We start from the raw sequence: 21,767 nt of genomic DNA, 5'->3' as shown, positions 1-21,767 counted from the left end.
ATGTGCCCGCATTGCTGAGAAAAAGGAAGTTTTAATATATGCAAATGAGCCTCTAGGAGCTACAGGGGCGTTGCCATTACACCGAGAGGCTCTGCTGGCTGTGCAACTGCTGCACTTTGATTGACAGAACCAGTGTAAGCATCATCACATCTAGCCCTGTCAATCAAAGTGCAGAAGGCACAGCATTTGCAGAGAGAGCTGAGCCTCAAGGTGTAATGGCAACGCCCCCATTGCTCCTAGAGGCTCATTTGCATCTATTAAAACTTCTTAGCAATGCGGGCACATATGGACATGGGACCAACACAGATGCCAAGTTCACATGTAACAGGTCAGCCAGTGTCATAGGTACAAATCCGATGCCCTTTAGGATGTTGCCCTCAGCTTTCCCAGACTCCTTAACTACAACACATCTGCCCTCTTGCAGTGCAGTATAGGCAAGGGGTGTATAGGTATAATTCAGAATCACTGTAAAGGCAGCCATATTACTTCTCACCCAGCTTTTCCAAAAAGAGCGCCCCGAGCAGGAGTATTTTAGGGGTCTTTGTTATTTTCAGGGTAAATGCTCATTAAGGAAGAATTGTGCATACCGGTAATTTGAAGTCTCTTTTTTGCTGGGGCAGAGCGGTTATGATCATTTACTGGTGTGAATCTTCGCTGTGTGGCATGAAAATAAAAACCAACCAGGGTTGGAGATTGATTACACCGAGTCCTGATTTTTTTGACACAGATCTCTGAAACTACAACTCCCAACATGTAAGCCGAAAACATCAGCAACACAAAATCTACGGACGGATCCGTTATTTCAATGCATTTGTCAGACGGATCCGCCTGACAAATGCCATCAGTTGGCGTCCGGATTGCCGGACGACGGAACTGCTCGCCGGAATCCTTTGACGCAGGTGTGAAAGTAGCCTTAGTGCGGTATTTTTTGTCAATGAGAGCCTAAAAGCGCCATTCTCTAACATTCACAAACGAGTGCACAATCAATATCCAATAACACATTTGAGATTCCCCGCTTTCCTAAACACACCGATCACGTGATCAAATTCAACCAACGCGGATTTAGATTTTCGATTACATACAGGTTATGTGTCGGAGTAGGTGCCACCTTTTGTGATTGGACGGGTTCTTGCTCCGATTGGCTGTTTAGGGTTTTGGTGTTTCCCCTAATGAGAGGGAATCCCACAGCTGATACCTTGTATATAATCTCTTGATTGGAGAGTTAGCAGGGAATTAGAAATGTATTATTTTATCTTGATTCTGTGCAGTTTTTTTTAAGCAAAAAATAAGAAAACACTTCTGTGCCCTGTGCTGAAGAATTCCAGTGGACTCTCAGCTAACATCTGGAAAGCTGGAATTTTTCCTGCAGAAAATGCACCAAAAATTACACATGCAAAAAAAAAATGTAGAAATGCAAAAGTCAAGAAAAGGCGAAAACACTTCTGTGCCCTGTGCTGAAGAATTCCAGTGGACTCTCAGCTAACATCTAGAAAGCTGGATTTTTTCCTGCAGAAAATGCACCAAAAATTACACATGCAAAAAAAAAAAAGTAAAAATATTAAAATGCAAAAGTCAAGAAAAGGCTATGAAAAAAAGACAATGGGCCGATTTATAAAAACTGTCTAAAAGAGAAACTGTTTGCTGGCAACACAGCAACCCATCACAGCACGGGTTTTGGTGTGCAAGAGCACAATATGAAATGAAAGCTGCACTGTGATTGGTCGCTGTTTGCACAAAAGTCAGTTTCTGTTTTAGACAGTTTCATAAATCTGCCCCCTATGTGTGAATCCAGTCAGAGGCAAAAATGTGATCATCCAATAAATACAGTAACAACCATTTCACATACAAAAAGAGGTTTGTCATAGCCCCGCCCCTGAGGACCTTATTGCACTTTAAAAGGAATCTGTCACCTGGAATTAGCCCAATTAACTGCAGCACTGCAGATAGAAGGTCTAGAGCACTGCTTTTTATTTTCATACTGCTCTCATGCATTCTGCTACCTTTTCTAAATTGCTGAGCTTGCATGCAAATAATGGAGATCAAGTTAAGCAGTCTTGGCAATGTAGTGCAGCAAAGCTTTGAAGGCACATGAGGGCCTTATGAAAATAAAACAAATAGTGCTCTAGACTCCCTATCTGCAGTAATACTCATATAATACTGCAGTTACTAGGGCTACATCCAAATGACAAATTCCCTTTAAGAGGACACTAAGCACACCCGATAGACTGTGCTATGCCTAGGTCAGGTCCTGTGGGGGCAGAGCATAACACAAGAATTCAAAGTTGGAGAATCCCTGTGTCATGCTCCACCTTCTATGCATTTAAGCACTAACACTGTTGCTCTGCCCCCGAGGAGCATCAGCCTTAATGACAGTGCTCCTGTAATTGCTCTTATTTTTGTCATGATCAGATTGTCTATTTTTCTGGGGATATTATAAAGATTATGTAAGACTCCCCACATAAATAATCTGCTAATTAAGAACTGCTTTATTACCATAAAACTACAAAGTGACAAGATGGAGATTGACAAACTTACATACATTTTGCACATTTTCAAGTTTCAAGAGGAATAATAAGAAAATAAATTAAATACTGCTCCATTTATCTGTGACACTAAATATATACTTATGCATAAGGGTCAGAGGACTGCCTTTCTGATACAGAGCTCCAAATCCCCTGCTTATTACATAATAAAATTTTGACTTTCTGCTGTCACCACTAGAGGGAGCTCAGCGGCTTACTGCATACTGGTTATACAGCAGTATACAATAAGCTTAGCTCCCTCTAGTGTTAGTTGCAGGTAAGAAGAATCATACTTTTTATCTTTATGTCAATGCAGGGGATTTGGAGCTCTGTATCAGCGAAGAGAGCTTTGATTGCTACAAAGATATAAAATGGTTTTAAAAGGTTGAGATTTGCTTTAAAAGGAACCTGTACAGGATGGCTATGTTAACCCCTATAAATACAAGAATAATGCTGATCTAGGGGGCGCTATTGCCTTTACTAAACAGCTACTTGACCCAATCAGATGAGGTGAGTGTGGTCACATGACACTGCTGTCACGAGTTGGAGGTCCCAGGAGAGACCACCGCGTCGTCATGCAATAAACGGAAATCAGGTACAGACACATAAGAGTTTATTGCACAAACAAAAACATGAAAGGCAGCACAGAGAAAACATGAGCTCTATGTACCGTCAGCACAGTGGGAGAAAACCCCCACTGCGCCACTGTCTAGTAATACTCCAGAGGGGCGTAACTAAGCAACTCCTGGTTTTCACTAGGGCCTCAGAAGGTAAGGTTAGGCTTTGCCACAGGAAGTTGCCAGGGTCCACTCTGGAGCGTGAGCTAGACAGTGACAGCAGGAGCAAATGGACAACAGGTACCAGAAGGTACAGACGGCACATAGGCATACATAACATACAGGCAAATACAAAACAGGGCAACTAATAATACAAGCAGGAGTTCACGCAAGGGAGCAGGAGTGGCAATGAGCAGAGAAGGACTTGCTCCACTAGTTGTAAACTGCATGGCCTTGTCATGCCACTCTGCTGCAAAGGCTTGCTGAACACAGACATCAGAATAAACACAAAGTAACTAAAACATAACTGGCAGAACAGATAACAGAAAGACAGGAAAGAAGACGTCAAAAAGGACGCAAATGAACAAGTAGGGAAACCCACAGAGCACAGACAGACAGACACGGATCCCATGGGTCAGCAGCATGGGAGAGCGAGTACAAACCAGGAGCAGGACAGGACAAGACAACACACACCAGGAGAGCTGACCCAGAACTGAGGAAACCTCAGCCTTATATACAGGTTCCATGGGTGCAGCAGAGAAGCCACACCCATGGAGCAGACAGAGGATTAACTCCTAATAAGCACACAGGGGAGTTAACCCATAAAGAACCACAAATGACACAGAAACAGAACTTCAGCGAGGAGCGCCGAACAAGCAATGATGGAAGGTCACAGCCAGAGATAGTGGCTGTGACAACTGCCCTGCAGGAGGAGTCTACTTCTTAAGACTTGAAGAGTGAGGTGGCAGCTTTTTTCCATTTAACTTCTTATGAGGAGGGGGTTTATATGTGTATTTTGTGGCTTATTATATACATTATTTTACAAATTTAAAGGCACCCCTGCCCCCCCAAGCTGAAAGTAAGGGCTAATGAGCATGCTTTATCATTTCAACTCTCCTTAAAGGGGGAGAATTTTTCACCTAGCCATTTTATAGGTGATTACATAAGTGGAGGTCTGACCCCTGGGACTCTGAATGCAGGAAAGGGGGGGGGGGGTCCTGGTCCCTCAAGGAGGAGTTTGAATAAAGCGGCATTCGAGCATGTGCCCTGACGCTTCATTGACAGCTTATGGCACTGACAAAAATAGCCGAGCCCAGTGTTGGGAATGAAGCAGTGTCTGGGGGTTGGTAAGGTAAAGGACCCCACTCTTACAGGGGTTTGTATTTCACAATATTTTAGTTATTTTGAGGAATGCTCCTTAAATCATTTCCTCTTCGTGTTCTACCTTTCATTTTTTTTTGGTGTAACGCCCCTTTAAATACCCAGGAGGTCTCTAGAACAGGTATTTCCCTTTAAGAGACTATGATGCTGGTTGACGCAGGTTAAGTTCCTGGATAGGGTGGCGGTTGACTTTCTGGATAGGGCACAGGTTGAGTTCCCGGATAGGGCACAGGTTGAGTTCCTGGATAGGGCACAGGTTGAGTTCCCGGATAGGGCACAGGTTGAGTTCCCGGATAGGGCACAGGTTGAGTTCCCGGATAGGGCACAGGTTTAGTTCCTGGATAGGACACTGGTTGAGTTCCTTGATAGGGCACAGGTTGAGTTCCTGGATAGGGCACAGGTTGAGTTCCTGGATAGGGCACAGGTTGAGTTCCTGGATAGGGCACAGGTTGAGTTCCTGGATAGGGCACAGGTTGCGCATTATTTCTTTGAATGAGGTTTTGTAATGAGGTGGAGGGTTTGTCAGGTTCTAGACATTCATGAACTAAACTCATGATACCTGCAAAGAAGGAAAAGGAGCTCAGTTACAAGATGTCTGCTGCATGTGGCCCTTGGAGAAATAACACCTGTGAGGAATATGGATTATCATTTACTGGCAGCCCTGATTTTCATTTGATTCACCTTTTGCATGTACACAGTCAGTGTACATGCAAAATATGTTCTCACCCCCCAGCCATCTGCTGTCAGATAGAAAGGGAGAAAAACCCCCAGGGGTCGAGGCTTCAAGGAGGCCCCAAGTGGATAAAGTCACACCTCTTCTACCTGGCACCAAGAGGATGTAGCGAGAAAAGTCCCGGCAGGAGGTCTCAGCCCTGGACCAGATGTATCACTTTCCCACAGACATGTTGGCACCAACATTTCATAAGGAATTATGAATCGTCCGTCCATCCCAGGCATAATTCGGTTATCTTTTTGCGATCCTGGGGCAAAGCCAAGCATCCACATGGTCCTGGCTTGATGCTAGGATGCCCGGGAGGGGAGATATACATATCTCCCCACAGAAACCCACTAACGGTACCATGCTTGGAATCTACTGGTAACCGGAACCCAGGCGGATCCGTTGGTCCCAGAACCATCTTCCCATGACCTTCTGGCCTGGAGCTATAAACCCTAAAGGGTTTTGTGGGTCATTTGCTGACAGCCCAGCAGAGGGGGGAAGGGGGTAGGTGGACCCCTCCCAAAGGCCTGGAGGGGAGGGACTGGCTACAGGTTAAAAGGCTTGTGCCAGCAAGCGGGCGTGTCTTTTTCTGAAAGGGGTTCACATCATGCCATGTGTTTGGAGAGACCTGGAAGCAGATGACATCACTGCCCCCCACGTGACTGCAGCCAAGGACTATTACCCCATCCTAACTCAAAGGAACATTCATCTACCCGGTAACTGACTTGTACTCTGTGTAATCCTGTTTGTACCACATAACCTGTATCTGTAACCTCAGACCACTGTATATATTCTTTGTGTATATTGTATTATCTAGTGTGCCCTTAAGGCGATTAAATATATATTAATCTTGTGCTGTCTTGTATCTCGATCACAAATCCCCATGTCTGTATTTTGGCCTAGTTATAAGCTACCGCGGGTTGGTTTCTCACCCTATATAATCCCGTTAGCGGACCGGGCTTATATCAAACGAGAAGCTGGTGGCAGTATACCCGAGCTGAGACGGCGCTGTTTACCCTGCGGCAGTGAAAAGGCTCTCTCAGCTTGTTGCCTCTCTGTGCCCGCGTGGACAGGAGGAGTCTGTGTAAACTGTACCAAGCTGCCCTTACATGCTCCTCCAGGAGGGCGTAACGTCACGGCTTGGTAACCAGGGACCATACCGCGTCTCGTGAGCTCGACGTAGTTAATGTCGAGGGGTGGTATCCGTCACAACCCATTATAAGTTTTTTTTTTTCCCTGAAAACATTTTGCCCCTAACACCAAGGGAGTCCTGGTCACCATCTGCTCATCAAGTGACCCAGCACCAAAGGGCAATACCAGCAGGACTGCATGCCAACATAAGTGACATAAGTTGTCTTTTCATAACTCCATATTCAGGAAAGAAGTTCCCCTTGAGGTTGGTTTTCCACATAGCTTCCCCGCTTCCATCATCCTACCCTATCCCAGGTCATGTTAATAGACAATTCCTCTTTAAAAATGTAAACATAATACCTACCACATATAACAACTAGAACTGTGCCCAGCCAGCCTAACGAGAAGCCATACAGCAATTGTCTCAGATCGGAAGCCAACGCAAAGAAAACGGTTGCAGAAACCATTCCGGCAATTCCAAGGAATGCTGAAAGAGATGCAACAATGTTACACATCTGAAGTTCTCTGCTACATTCAGAACTGTTGGTCTCCAGGGATCAGGAAACTGTGGGAGATCGGATAACAGGCGGCTGCCACACTATCTCGTGTCTTTATGGATTTTTCTGGGCTTGTGAAAAAACACCATAAAATTCTGTTTGTTTGTTTTTTTACAAACTTTTTTAGGAGTGTCATTTTTTTATTGTAACTTTTTTTTCCTATTGAGAAGTCTATGGGAAAATGACAGAAACAGAGTATCTTTAAAATGCTGATGAAAAAAAAGCAGTGTTTGTAGTAACAATTTCTTATACCATTTGTATTTTATTTCTTTATTTTTGGCTGTAAAAAAAATTCTGCAACACTTAACTTTCAAAAATAAACAATCCTTACAGAGTCGGGCCAGTGGGTAAGTAATATGTCAGAAGGTGGGTGCACTCATGTGATAGATCTGTGTATATACATACAGCGCTCATGTGATAGATCTGTGTATATACATACAGCGCTCATGTGATAGATCTGTGTATATACATACAGCGCTCATGTGATAGATCTGTGTATATACATACAGCGCTCATGTGATAGATCTGTGTATATACATACAGCGCTCATGTGATAGATCTGTGTATATATACATACAGCGCTCATGTGATAGATCTGTGTATATACATACAGCGCTCATGTGATGGATCTGTGTATATACATACAGCGCTCATGTGATAGATCTGTGTATATACATACAGCGCTCATGTGATAGATCTGTGTATATACATACAGCGCTCATGTGATAGATCTGTGTATATACATACAGCGCTCATGTGATAGATCTGTGTATATATACATACAGCGCTCATGTGATAGATCTGTGTATATACATACAGCGCTCATGTGATAGATCTGTGTATATACATACAGCGCTCATGTGATGGATCTGTGTATATACATACAGCGCTCATGTGATAGATCTGTGTATATACATACAGCGCTCATGTGATAGATCTGTGTATATACATACAGCGCTCATGTGATAGATCTGTGTATATACATACAGCGCTCATGTGATAGATCTGTGTATATACATACAGCGCTCATGTGATGGATCTGTGTATATACATACAGCGCTCATGTGATAGATCTGTGTATATACATACAGCGCTCATGTGATAGATCTGTGTATATACATACAGCGCTCATGTAATAGATCTGTGTATATACATACAGCGCTCATGTGATAGATCTGTGTATATACATACAGCGCTCATGTGATAGATCTGTGTATATACATACAGCGCTCATGTGATAGATCTGTGAATATACATACAGCGCTCATGTGATAGATCTGTGTATATACATACAGCGCTCATGTGATAGATCTGTGTATATACATACAGCGCTCATGTGATAGATCTGTGTATATACATACAGCGCTCATGTGATAGATCTGTGTATATACATACAGCGCTCATGTGATAGATCTGTGTATATACATACAGCGCTCATGTGATAGATCTGTGTATATACATACAGCGCTCATGTGATAGATCTGTGTATATACATACAGCGCTCATGTGATGGATCTGTGTATATACATACAGCGCTCATGTGATAGATCTGTGTATATACATACAGCGCTCATGTGATAGATCTGTGTATATACATACAGCGCTGATGTGATAGATCTGTGTATATACATACAGCGCTCATGTGATAGATCTGTGTATATACATACAGCGCTCATGTGATAGATCTGTGTATATACATACAGCGCTCATGTGATAGATCTGTGTATATACATACAGCGCTCATGTGATAGATCTGTGTATATACATACAGCGCTCATGTGATAGATCTGTGTATATACATACAGCGCTCATGTGATAGATCTGTGTATATACATACAGCGCTCATGTGATAGATCTGTGTATATACATACAGCGCTCATGTGATGGATCTGTATATATACATACAGCACTCATGTGATAGATCTGTGTATATACATACAGCGCTCATGTGATAGATCTGTGTATATACATACAGCGCTCATGTGATAGATCTGTGTATATACATACAGCGCTCATGTGATAGATCTGTGTATATACATACAGCGCTCATGTGATAGATCTGTGTATATACATACAGCGCTCATGTGATAGATCTGTGTATATACATACAGCGCTCATGTGATAGATCTGTGTATATATATACAGCGCTCATGTGATAGATCTGTGTATATACATACAGCGCTCATGTGATAGGTCTGTGTATATACATACAGCGCTCATGTGATAGATCTGTGTATATACATACAGCGCTCATGTGATAGATCTGTGTATATACATACAGCGCTCATGTGATAGATCTGTGTATATACATACAGCGCTCATGTGATGGATCTGTGTATATACATACAGCGCTCATGTGATAGATCTGTGTATATACATACAGTGCTCATGTGATAGATCTGTGTATATACATACAGCGCTCATGTGATAGATCTGTGTATATACATACAGCGCTCATGTGATAGATCTGTGTATATACATACAGCGCTCATGTGATAGATCTGTGTATATATATACAGCGCTCATGTGATAGATCTGTGTATATACATACAGCGCTCATGTGATAGGTCTGTGTATATACATACAGCGCTCATGTGATAGATCTGTGTATATACATACAGCGCTCATGTGATAGATCTGTGTATATACATACAGCGCTCATGTGATAGATCTGTGTATATACATACAGCGCTCATGTGATGGATCTGTGTATATACATACAGCGCTCATGTGATAGATCTGTGTATATACATACAGTGCTCATGTGATAGATCTGTGTATATACATACAGCGCTCATGTGATAGATCTGTGTATATACATACAGCGCTCATGTGATAGATCTGTGTATATACATACAGCGCTCATGTGATAGATCTGTGTATATACATACAGTGCTCATGTGATAGATCTGTGTATATACATACAGCGCTCATGTGATAGATCTGTGTATATACATACAGCGCTCATGTGATAGATCTGTGTATATACATACAGCGCTCATGTGATAGATCTGTGTATATACATACAGCGCTCATGTGATAGATCTGTATATATACATACAGCGCTCATGTGATAGATCTGTGTATATACATACAGCGCTCATGTGATAGATCTGTGTATATACATACAGCGCTCATGTGATAGATCTGTGTATATACATACAGCGCTCATGTAATAGATCTGTGTATATACATACAGCGCTCATGTGATAGATCTGTGTATATACATACAGCGCTCATGTGATAGATCTGTGTATATACATACAGCGCTCATGTGATAGATCTGTGTATATATACATACAGCGCTCATGTGATAGATCTGTGTATATACATACAGCGCTCATGTGATAGATCTGTGTATATACATACACTTCTCATCTGATAGATCTGTGTATATTCATACAGCGCTCATGTGATAGATCTGTGTATATACATACAGCGCTCATGTGATAGATCTGTGTATATACATACAGCGCTCATGTGATAGATCTGTATATATACATACAGCGCTCATGTGATAGATCTGTGTATATACATACAGCGCTCATGTGATGGATCTGTGTATATACATACAGCGCTCATGTGATGGATCTGTGTATATACATACAGCGCTCATGTGATAGATCTGTGTATATACATACAGCGCTCATGTGATGGATCTGTGTATATACATACAGCGCTCATGTGATGGATCTGTGTATATACATACAGCGCTCATGTGATAGGTCTGTGTATATACATACAGCGCTCATGTGATAGATCTGTGTATATACATACAGCGCTCATGTGATAGATCTGTGTATATACATACAGCGCTCATGTGATAGATCTGTGTATATACATACAGCGCTCATGTGATAGATCTGTGTATATACATACAGCGCTCATGTGATAGATCTGTGTATATACATACAGCGCTCATGTGATGGATCTGGGTATATACATACAGCGCTCATGTGATAGATCTGTGTATATACATACAGCGATCATGTGATGGATCTGTGTATATACATACAGCGCTCATGTGATAGATCTGTGTATATACATACAGCGCTCATGTGATAGATCTGTGTATATACATACAGCGCTCATGTGATGGATCTGTGTATATACATACAGCGCTCATGTGATAGATCTGTGTATATACATACAGCGCTCATGTGATAGATCTGTGTATATACATACAGCGCTCATGTGATGGATCTGTGTATATATACATACAGCGCTCATGTGATGGATCTGTGTATATACATACAGCGCTCATGTGATGGATCTGTGTATATACATACAGCGCTCATGTGATAGATCTGTGTATATACATACAGCGCTCATGTGATAGATCTGTGTATATACATACAGCGCTCATGTGATAGATCTGTGTATATACATACAGTGCTCATGTGATAGATCTGTGTATATACATACAGCGCTCATGTGATAGATCTGTGTATATACATACAGCGCTCATGTGATAGATCTGTGTATATACATACAGCGCTCATGTGATAGATCTGTGTATATACATACAGCGCTCATGTGATGGATCTGTGTATATATATACAGCGCTCATGTGATAGATCTGTGTATATACATACAGCGCTCATGTGATGGATCTGTATATATACATACAGCACTCATGTGATAGATCTGTGTATATACATACAGCGCTCATGTGATGGATCTGTGTATATACATACAGCGCTCATGTGATAGATCTGTGTATATACATACAGCGCTCATGTGATAGATCTGTGTATATACATACAGCGCTCATGTGATAGATCTGTATATATACATACAGCGCTCATGTGATAGATCTGTGTATATACATACAGCGCTCATGTGATAGATCTGTATATATACATACAGCGCTCATGTGAAAGATCTGTGTATATACATACAGCGCTCATGTGATAGATCTGTGTATATACAGTGGGGGAAATAATTATTTGACCCCTCACTGATTTTGTAAGTTTGTCCAATGACAAAGAAATGAAAAGTCTCAGAACAGTATCATTTCAATGGTAGGTTTATTGTAACAGTGGCAGATAGCACATCAAAAGGAAAATCGAAAAAATAACTTTAAATAAAAGATAGCAACTGATTTGCATTTCATTGAGTGAAATAAGTATTTGAACCCTCTAACAAAAAAAGACTTAATACTTGGTGGAAAAACCCTTGTTTGCAAGCACAGAGGTCAAACGTTTCTTGTAATTGATGACCAAGTTTGCGCACATTTTAGGAGGAATGTTGGTCCACTCCTCTTTGCAGATCATCTCTAAATCCCTAAGGTTTCGAGGCTGTCTCTGTGCAACTCTGAGCTTGAGCTCCCTCCATAGGTTTTCGATTGGATTAAGGTCCGGAGACTGACTAGGCCACTCCATGACCTTAATGTGCTTCTTCTTGAGCCACTCCTTTGTTGCCTTTGCTGTATGTTTTGGGTCATTGTCGTGCTGGAACACCCATCCACGACCCATTTTCAGTTTCCTGGCAGAGGGAAGGAGGTTGTCGCTCAGGATTTCACGATACATGGCTCCGTCCATTTTCCCGTTTATGCGAATAAGTTGTCCTGTGCCCTTAGCAGAAAAACACCCCCAAAGCAAAATGTTTCCACCCCCATGCTTGACGGTGGGGACGGTGTTTTGGGGGTCATAGGCAGCATTTTTCTTCCTCCAAACACAGCGAGTTGAGTTAATGCCAAAGAGCTCTATTTTGGTCTCATCAGACCACAGCACCTTCTCCCAGTCACTCTCTGAATCATTCAGGTGTTCATTGGCAAACTTCAGACGGGCCTGCACATGTGCCTTCCTGAGCAGGGGGACCTTGCGAGCCCTGCAGGATTTTAATCCATTGCGGTGTAATGTGTTTCCAATGGTTTTCTTGGTGACTGTGGTCCCTGCTAATTTGAGGTCATTAACTAACTCCTCCCGTGTAGTTCTAGGATGCTTTTTCACCTTTCTCAGAACCATTGACACCCCACGAGGTGAGATCTTGCGTGGAGCCCCAGAGCGAGGTCGATTGATGGTCATTTTGTGCTCCTTCCATTTTCGAACAATCGCACCAACAGTTGTCACCTTCTCTCCCAGCTTCTTGCTAATGGTTTTGTAGCCCATTCCAGCCTTGTGCAGGTCTACAATTTTGTCTCTGACATCCTTGGACAGCTCTTTGGTCTTTCCCATGTTGGAGAGTTTGGAGTCTGCTTGATTGATTGATTCTGTGGACAGGTGTCTTTTATACAGGTGACTAGTTAAGACAGGTGTCCTTAATGAGGGTGACTAATTGAGTAGAAGTGTCTAACCACTCTGTGGGAGCCAGAACTCTTAATGGTTGGTAGGGGTTCAAATACTTATTTCACTCAATGAAATGCAAATCAGTTGCTATCTTTTATTTAAAGTTATTTTTTCGATTTTCCTTTTGATGTGCTATCTGCCACTGTTACAATAAACCTACCATTGAAATGATACTGTTCTGAGACTTTTCATTTCTTTGTCATTGGACAAACTTACAAAATCAGTGAGGGGTCAAATAATTATTTCCCCCACTGTACATACAGCGCTCATGTGATAGATCTGTGTATATACATACAGCGCTCATGTGATAGATCTGTGTATATACATACAGCGCTCATGTGATAGATCTGTGTATATACATACAGCGCTCATGTGATAGATCTGTGTATATACATACAGCGCTCATGTGATAGATCTGTGTATATACATACAGCGCTCATGTGATAGATCTGTGTATATACATACAGCGCTCATGTGATAGATCTGTGTATATATACATACAGCGCTCATGTGATAGATCTGTGTATATACATACAGCGCTCATGTGATAGATCTGTGTATATACATACAGCGCTCATGTGATAGATCTGTGTATATACATACAGCGCTCATGTGATGGATCTGTGTATATACATACAGCGCTCATGTGATGGATCTGTGTATATACATACAGCGCTCATGTGATAGATCTGTGTATATATACATACAGCGCTCATGTGATAGATCTGTGTATATACATACAGCGCTCATGTGATAGATCTGTGTATATACATACAGCGCTCATGTGATAGATCTGTGTATATACATACAGCGCTCATGTGATAGATCTGTGTATATACATACAGCGCTCATGTGATAGATCTGTGTATATACATACAGCGCTCATGTGATAGATCTGTGTATATACATACAGCGATCATGTGATAGATCTGTGTATATACATACAGCGCTCATGTGATAGATCTGTGTATATACATACAGCGCTCATGTGATAGATCTGTGTATATACATACAGCGCTCATGTGATAGATCTGTGTATATACATACAGCGCTCATGTAATAGATCTGTGTATATACATACAGCGCTCATGTGATAGATCTGTGTATATACATACAGCGCTCATGTGATGGATCTGTGTATATACATACAGCGCTCATGTGATGGATCTGTGTATATACATACAGCGCTCATGTGATAGATCTGTGAATATACATACAGTGCTCATGTGATAGATCTGTGTATATACATACAGCGCTCATGTGATAGATCTGTGTATATACATACAGCGCTCATGTGATAGATCTGTGTATATACATACAGCGCTCATGTGATAGATCTGTGTATATACATACAGCGCTCATGTGATAGATCTGTGTATATACATACAGCGCTCATGTGATAGATCTGTGTATATACATACAGCGCTCATGTGATGGATCTGTGTATATACATACAGCGCTCATGTGATAGATCTGTGTATATACATACAGCGCTCATGTGATAGATCTGTGTATATACATACAGCGCTCATGTGATAGATCTGTGTATATACATACAGCGCTCATGTGATAGATCTGTGTATATACATACAGCGCTCATGTGATAGATCTGTGAATATACATACAGTGCTCATGTGATAGATCTGTGTATATACATACAGCGCTCATGTGATAGATCTGTGTATATACATACAGCGCTCATGTGATAGATCTGTGTATATACATACAGCACTCATGTGATAGATCTGTGTATATACATACAGCGCTCATGTGATAGATCTGTGTATATACATACAGCGCTCATGTGATAGATCTGTGTATATATATACAGCGCTCATGTGATAGATCTGTGTATATACATACAGCGCTCATGTGATAGATCTGTGTATATACATACAGCGCTCATGTGATAGATCTGTGTATATATATACAGCGCTCATGTGATAGATCTGTGTATATACATACACCGGTCATGTGATAGATCTGTGTATATATACATACAGCGCTCATGTGATAGATCTGTGTATATACATACAGCGCTCATGTGATGGATCTGTGAATATACATACAGCGCTCATGTGATAGATCTGTGTATATACATACAGCGCTCATGTGATGGATCTGGGTATATACATACAGCGCTCATGTGATAGATCTGTGTATATACATACAGCGATCATGTGATAGATCTGTGTATATACATACAGCGCTCATGTGATAGATCTGTGTATATACATACAGCGCTCATGTGATAGATCTGTGAATATACATACAGTGCTCATGTGATAGATCTGTGTATATACATACAGTGCTCATGTGATAGATCTGTGTATATACATACAGCGCTCATGTGATAGATCTGTGTATATACATACAGCGCTCATGTAATAGATCTGTGTATATACATACAGCGCTCATGTGATAGATCTGTGTATATACATACAGCGCTCATGTGATAGATCTGTGTATATATATACAGCGCTCATGTGATAGATCTGTGTATATACATACAGCGCTCATGTGATAGATCTGTGTATATACATACAGCGCTCATGTGATAGATCTGTGTATATACATACAGCGCTCATGTGATAGATCTGTGTATATACGTACAGCGCTCATGTGATAGATCTGTGTATATACATACAGCGCTCATGTGATAGATCTGTGTATATACATACAGCGCTCATGTGATAGATCTGTGTATATACATACAGCGCTCATGTGATAGATCTGTGTATATACATACAGCGCTCATGTAATAGATCTGTGTATATACATACAGCGCTCATGTGATAGATCTGTGTATATACATACAGCGCTCATGTGATAGATCTGTGTATATACATACAGCGCTCATGTGATGGTTAGTTGATCCTTGTTCTTACCATTGAAGATACTGGTTTTTCCTATCAGCTTCTTGCTGTCCTCCTCTCCGGCCCAGACGCTCAGAATTACGCAGGCATTGGTCAGGATGTTAAATATGAGGAAGAAGACGAGGAAGACCTTGGCGTGGACTGAACGAGAGAGGAAAGGAGACATTATTACATAAAGAGAAGGGACAACACAGAAGATGGCGAGACGCGTCCAGACCAGTGGGAGGAATTGGTTTTTGGAAAGGTGGGTGACAACCAATATGGACTGTATTAGAGCTTTAACGGGTTGTCACCCACTGTATAGGGGACTATCACCAGGGGGTGTATCACTGCATGTTATAGGGGGTGTAATGGAAGGTCCCCAGCCCCTGAGGATGTGGTCGGGCAGATCCCCCATAATTCAGGGGAGGAGATCATGGGTTGAAATAGAAGTGTGTGGGAGGGGGCGGGGCTGTTGATTAAACCCCACCCCTTTGAACAATGGTCATTGCTGCTGGCGCCCCCTAATGGTGGTCAGTGGATGCACCAAGTCCAGTTAGGGAAACCTGTCGAACAGATCCATCTACATGGCTCAATCTGCCATTCAGGACTCAGCTGGCTGACAACCCCCGTGAGGGTCAGGATGGCAGCCATATTGGTTGTCACCCAGCTTTCTCAGATGTACAGCCACTTACTGATGAGGGAGTGGGATTCACAGAGATTTATGAGGCACCTCTTCCAGATTCCGATGTGCACCCCAGACACCGATAAGGCCCAGTAATTTGTGGATATGGCGATGAGGAGGAAGAGATTGCTGAAAGTCAGCATGACCGCCACCGACAGCCGGAGCCCGAAGGACGTGGAGCGGCTGAAAGGGACAGAAAATACTGTCATCCAAAGAGACCTCCACAGCTGGCGTATCTAAGCCCAAAGTGTGTGATACTGTGCTGCTGAGCCACTGTATCTAAGCCCAAAGTGTGCGATACTGTGCTGCTGAGCCACTGTATCTAAGCCCAAAGTGTGATACTGTGCTGCTGAGCCACTGTATCTAAGCCCATAGTGTGTGATACTGTGCTGCTGAGCCACTGTATCTAAGCCCATAGTGTGTGATACTGTGCTGCTGAGCCACTGTATCTAAGCCCATAGTGTGTGATACTGTGCTGCTGAGCCACTGTATCTAAGCCCATAGTGTGTGATACTGTGCTGCTGAGCCACTGTATCTAAGCCCATAGTGTGTGATACTGTGCTGCTGAGCCACTGTATCTAAGCCCATAGTGTGTGATACTGTGCTGCTGAGCCACTGTATCTAAGCCCAAAGTGTGTGATACTGTGCTGCTGAGCCACTGTATCTAAGCCCATAGTGTGTGATACTGTGCTGCTGAGCCACTGTATCTAAGCCCAAAGTGTGATACTATGCTGCTGAGCCACTGTATCTAAGCCCATGATGTGTGATACTGTGCTGCTGAGCCACTGTATCTAAGCCCATGATGTGTGATACTGTGCTGCTGAGCCACTGTATCTAAGCCCATGATGTGTGATACTGTGCTGCTGAGCCACTGTATCTAAGCCCATAGTGTGTGATACTGTGCTGCTGAGCCACTGTATCTAAGCCCATAGTGTGTGATACTGTGCTGCTGAGCCACTGTATCTAAGCCCATAGTGTGTGATACTGTGCTGCTGAGCCACTGTATCTAAGCCCATAGTGTGTGATACTGTGCTGCTGAGCCACTGTATCTAAGCCCAAAGTGTGTGATACTGTGCTGCTGAGCCACTGTATCTAAGCCCATAGTGTGTGATACTGTGCTGCTGAGCCACTGTATCTAAGCCCAAAGTGTGATACTATGCTGCTGAGCCACTGTATCTAAGCCCATGATGTGTGATACTGTGCTGCTGAGCCACTGTATCTAAGCCCATGATGTGTGATACTGTGCTGCTGAGCCACTGTATCTAAGCCCATGATGTGTGATACTGTGCTGCTGAGCCACTGTATCTAAGCCCATGATGTGTGATACTGTGCTGCTGAGCCACTGTATCTAAGCCCAAAGTGTGTGATACTGTGCTGCTGAGCCGCTGTATCTAAGCCCATAGTGTGTGATACTGTGCTGCTGAGCCACTGTATCTAAGCCCATAGTGTGTGATACTGTGCTGCTGAGCCGCTGTATCTAAGTCATTATCACATTTCTGTAATTTCTTTCACATACTGTGAGAAGGGGGACAACCCCCCCTCCCCCCTCCTATAATGGGACCCCCATTATTTATCCCTTCCCCAGCCATTATTGTTTTCCGCTGCTCCGGAGGTTGACCTTACAAAATCTCCATATTACAGTGCTGCCCCCAGTATAAACCATCAGCCCCACCAGTCTCCTCCTGCCCCCTGTACATGATGCCCCCAGTATAAACCATCAGCCCCACCAGTCTCCTCCTGTCCCCTGTACATGCTGCCCCCAATATAACCCACCAGTCCCACCAGTCTCCTCCTGCCCCCTGTACATGTTGCCCCCAGTATAAACCATCAGCTCCACCAGTCTCCTCCTGTCCCCTGTACATGATGCCCCCAGTATAACCCATCAGCCCCACCAGTCTCCTCCTGTCCCCTGTACAGTACTGCCCCCAGTATAACCCATCAGCCCCACCAGTCTCCTCCTGTCCCCTGTACATGCTGCCCCCAGTATAAACCACCAGCCCCACCAGTCTCCTCCTGTCCCCTGTACAGTGCTGCCCCCAGTATAAACCATCAGCCCTACCAGTCTCCTCCTGCCCCCTGTACATGATGCCCCCAGTATAACCCATCAGCCCCACCAGTCTCCTCCTGTCCCCTGTACATGCTGCCCCCAATATAACCCACCAGTCCCACCAGTCTCCTCCTGCCCCCTGTACATGTTGCCCCCAGTATAAACCATCAGCTCCACCAGTCTCCTCCTGTCCCCTGTACATGCTGCCCCCAGTATAACCCATCAGCCCCACCAGTCTCCTCCTGTCCCCTGTACAGTACTGCCCCCAGTATAACCCATCAGCCCCACCAGTCTCCTCCTGTCCCCTGTACATGCTGCCCCCAGTATAAACCACCAGCCCCACCAGTCTCCTCCTGTCCCCTGTACAGTGCTGCCCCCAGTATAAACCATCAGCCCTACCAGTCTCCTCCTGCCCCCTGTACATGATGCCCCCAGTATAACCCATCAGCCCCACCAGTCTCCTCCGGTCCCCTGTACATGCTTCCCCCAGTATAAACCATCAGCCCCACCAGTCTCCTCCTGTCCCCTGTACATGCTGCCCCCAGTATAACCCATCAGCCCCACCAGTCTCCTCCTGTCCCCTGTACAGTACTGCCCCCAGTATAACCCATCAGCCCCACCAGTCTCCTCCTGTCCCCTGTACAGTGCTGCCCCCAGTATAAACCATCAGACCCACCAGTCTCCTCCTGTCCCGTGTACATGCTGCCCCCAGTATAACCCACCAGCCCCACCAGTCTCCTCCTGCCCCCTGTACATGCTGCCCCAGTATAAACCATCAGCCCCACCAGTCTCATCCTGTCCCGTGTACATGCTGCCCCCAGTATAACCCATCAGCCCCACCAGTCTCCTCCGGTCCCCTGTACATGCTGCCCCCAGTATAAACCACCAGCCCCACCAGTCTCCTCCTGTCCCCTGTACAGTGCTGCCCCCAGTATAAACCATCAGCCCCACCAGTCTCCTCCTGCCCCCTGTACATGCTGCCCGCAGTATAAACCATCAGCCCCACCAGTCTCCTCCGGTCCCCTGTACATGCTGCCCCCAGTATAACCCATCAGCCCCACCAGTCTCCTCCTGTCCCCTGTACATGCTGCCCCCAGTATAAACCATCAGCCCCACCAGTCTCCTCCTGCCCCCTGTACATGATGCCCCCAGTATAAACCATCAGCCCCACCAGTCTCCTCCTGTCCCCTGTACATGCTGCCCCCAATATAACCCACCAGTCCCACCAGTCTCCTCCTGTCCCCTGTACATGCTGCCCCCAGTATAAACCATCAGACCCACCAGTCTCCTCCTGTCCCGTGTACATGCTGCCCCCAGTATAACCCACCAGCCCCACCAGTCTCCTCCTGCCCCCTGTACATGCTGCCCCAGTATAAACCATCAGCCCCACCAGTCTCATCCTGTCCCGTGTACATGCTGCCCCCAGTATAACCCATCAGCCCCACCAGTCTCCTCCGGTCCCCTGTACATGCTGCCCCCAGTATAAACCACCAGCCCCACCAGTCTCCTCCTGTCCCCTGTACAGTGCTGCCCCCAGTATAAACCATCAGCCCCACCAGTCTCCTCCTGCCCCCTGTACATGCTGCCCGCAGTATAAACCATCAGCCCCACCAGTCTCCTCCGGTCCCCTGTACATGCTGCCCCCAGTATAACCCATCAGCCCCACCAGTCTCCTCCTGTCCCCTGTACATGCTGCCCCCAGTATAAACCATCAGCCCCACCAGTCTCCTCCTGTCCCCTGTACATGCTGCCCCCAGTATAAACCACCAGCCCCACCAGTCTCCTCCTGTCCCCTGTACATGCTGCCCCCAGTATAACCCATCAGCCCCACCAGTCTCCTCCTGTCCCCTGTACATGCTGCCCCCAGTATACCCCATCAGCCTCACCAGTCTCCTCCTGTCCCCTGTACATGCTGCCCCCAGTATAAACCATCAGCCCCACCAGTCTCCTCCTGCCCCCTGTACAGTGCTGCCCCCAGTATAAACCATCAGCCCCACCAGTCTCCTCCTGTCCCCTGTACAGTGCTGCCACCAGTATAACCCACCAGCCCCACCAGTCTCCTCCTGTCCCCTGTACATGATGCCCCCAGTATAAACCATCAGCCCCACCAGTCTCCTCCTGTACCCTGTACATGCTGCCACCAGTATAAACCATCAGCCCCACCAGTCTCCTCCTGCCCCCTGTACATCCTGCCCCCAGTATAACCCATCAGCCCCACCAGTCTCCTCCTGCCCCCTGTACATGATGCCCCCAGTATAAACCACCAGCCCCACCAGTCTCCTCCTGTCCCCTGTACAGTGCTGCCCCCAGTATAAACCATCAGCCCCACCAGTCTCCTCCTGCCCCCAGTACAGTGCTGCCCCCAGTATAAACCATCAGCCCCACCAGTCTCCTCCTGCCCCCTGTACATGATGCCCCCAGTATAAACAATCAGCCCCACCAGTCTCCTCCTGTCCCCTGTACATGCTGCCCCCAGTATAACCCATCAGCCCCACCAGTCTCCTCCTGCCCCCTGTACAGTGCTGCCCCCAGTATAAACCATCAGCCCCACCAGTCTCCTCCTGTCCCCTGTACATGCTGCCCCCAGTATAACCCATCAGCCCCACCAGTCTCCTCCTGTCCCCTGTACATGCTGCCCCCAGTATAACCCACCAGCCCCACCAGTCTCCTCCTGTCCCCTGTGCATGCTGCCCCCAGTATAACCCATCAGCCCCACCAGTCTCCTTCTGCCCCCTGTACATGCTGCCCCCAGTATAACCCACCAGCCCTACCAGTCTCCTCCTGTCCCCTGTACAGTGCTGCCCCCAGTATAAACCATCAGCCCCACCAGTCTCCTCCTGTCCCCTGTACATGCTGCCCCCAGTATAAACCATCAGCCCCACCAGTCTCCTCCTGTCCCCTGTACAGTGCTGCCCCCAGTATAAACCATCAGCCCCACCAGTCTCCTCCTGCCCCCTGTACATGCTGCCCCCAGTATAAACCATCAGCCCTACCAGTCTCCTCCTGTCCCCTGTACATGATGCCC

The 21,767-nt window shown here is 45.1% G+C and overlaps 1 protein-coding gene across 1 annotated transcript in view; it reads right to left on the bottom strand.

Moving 5' to 3' along the window:
• Nucleotides 1-4,620: 4,620 nt before the first annotated feature.
• Nucleotides 4,621-21,767, bottom strand: part of LOC120993488 — a 32,962-nt gene continuing 15,815 nt past the window's right edge. The window contains exons 2-5 of the mRNA XM_040422233.1: nt 16,706-16,878; nt 16,044-16,172; nt 6,673-6,795; nt 4,621-5,018 (exon numbers count right to left, since the gene is read on the bottom strand). Coding sequence (XP_040278167.1) covers nt 4,621-5,018; nt 6,673-6,795; nt 16,044-16,172; nt 16,706-16,878 — 823 coding nt within the window. The remainder of the gene's footprint in view (nt 5,019-6,672; nt 6,796-16,043; nt 16,173-16,705; nt 16,879-21,767) is intronic.

This window comes from Bufo bufo, chromosome 1, assembly GCF_905171765.1.
Source record: "Bufo bufo chromosome 1, aBufBuf1.1, whole genome shotgun sequence".
NCBI lineage: Eukaryota > Metazoa > Chordata > Amphibia > Anura > Bufonidae > Bufo > Bufo bufo.
The sequence above is the reverse complement of the archived record's forward strand: the minus strand, read 5'-3'. Positions and strand labels throughout refer to the sequence as shown.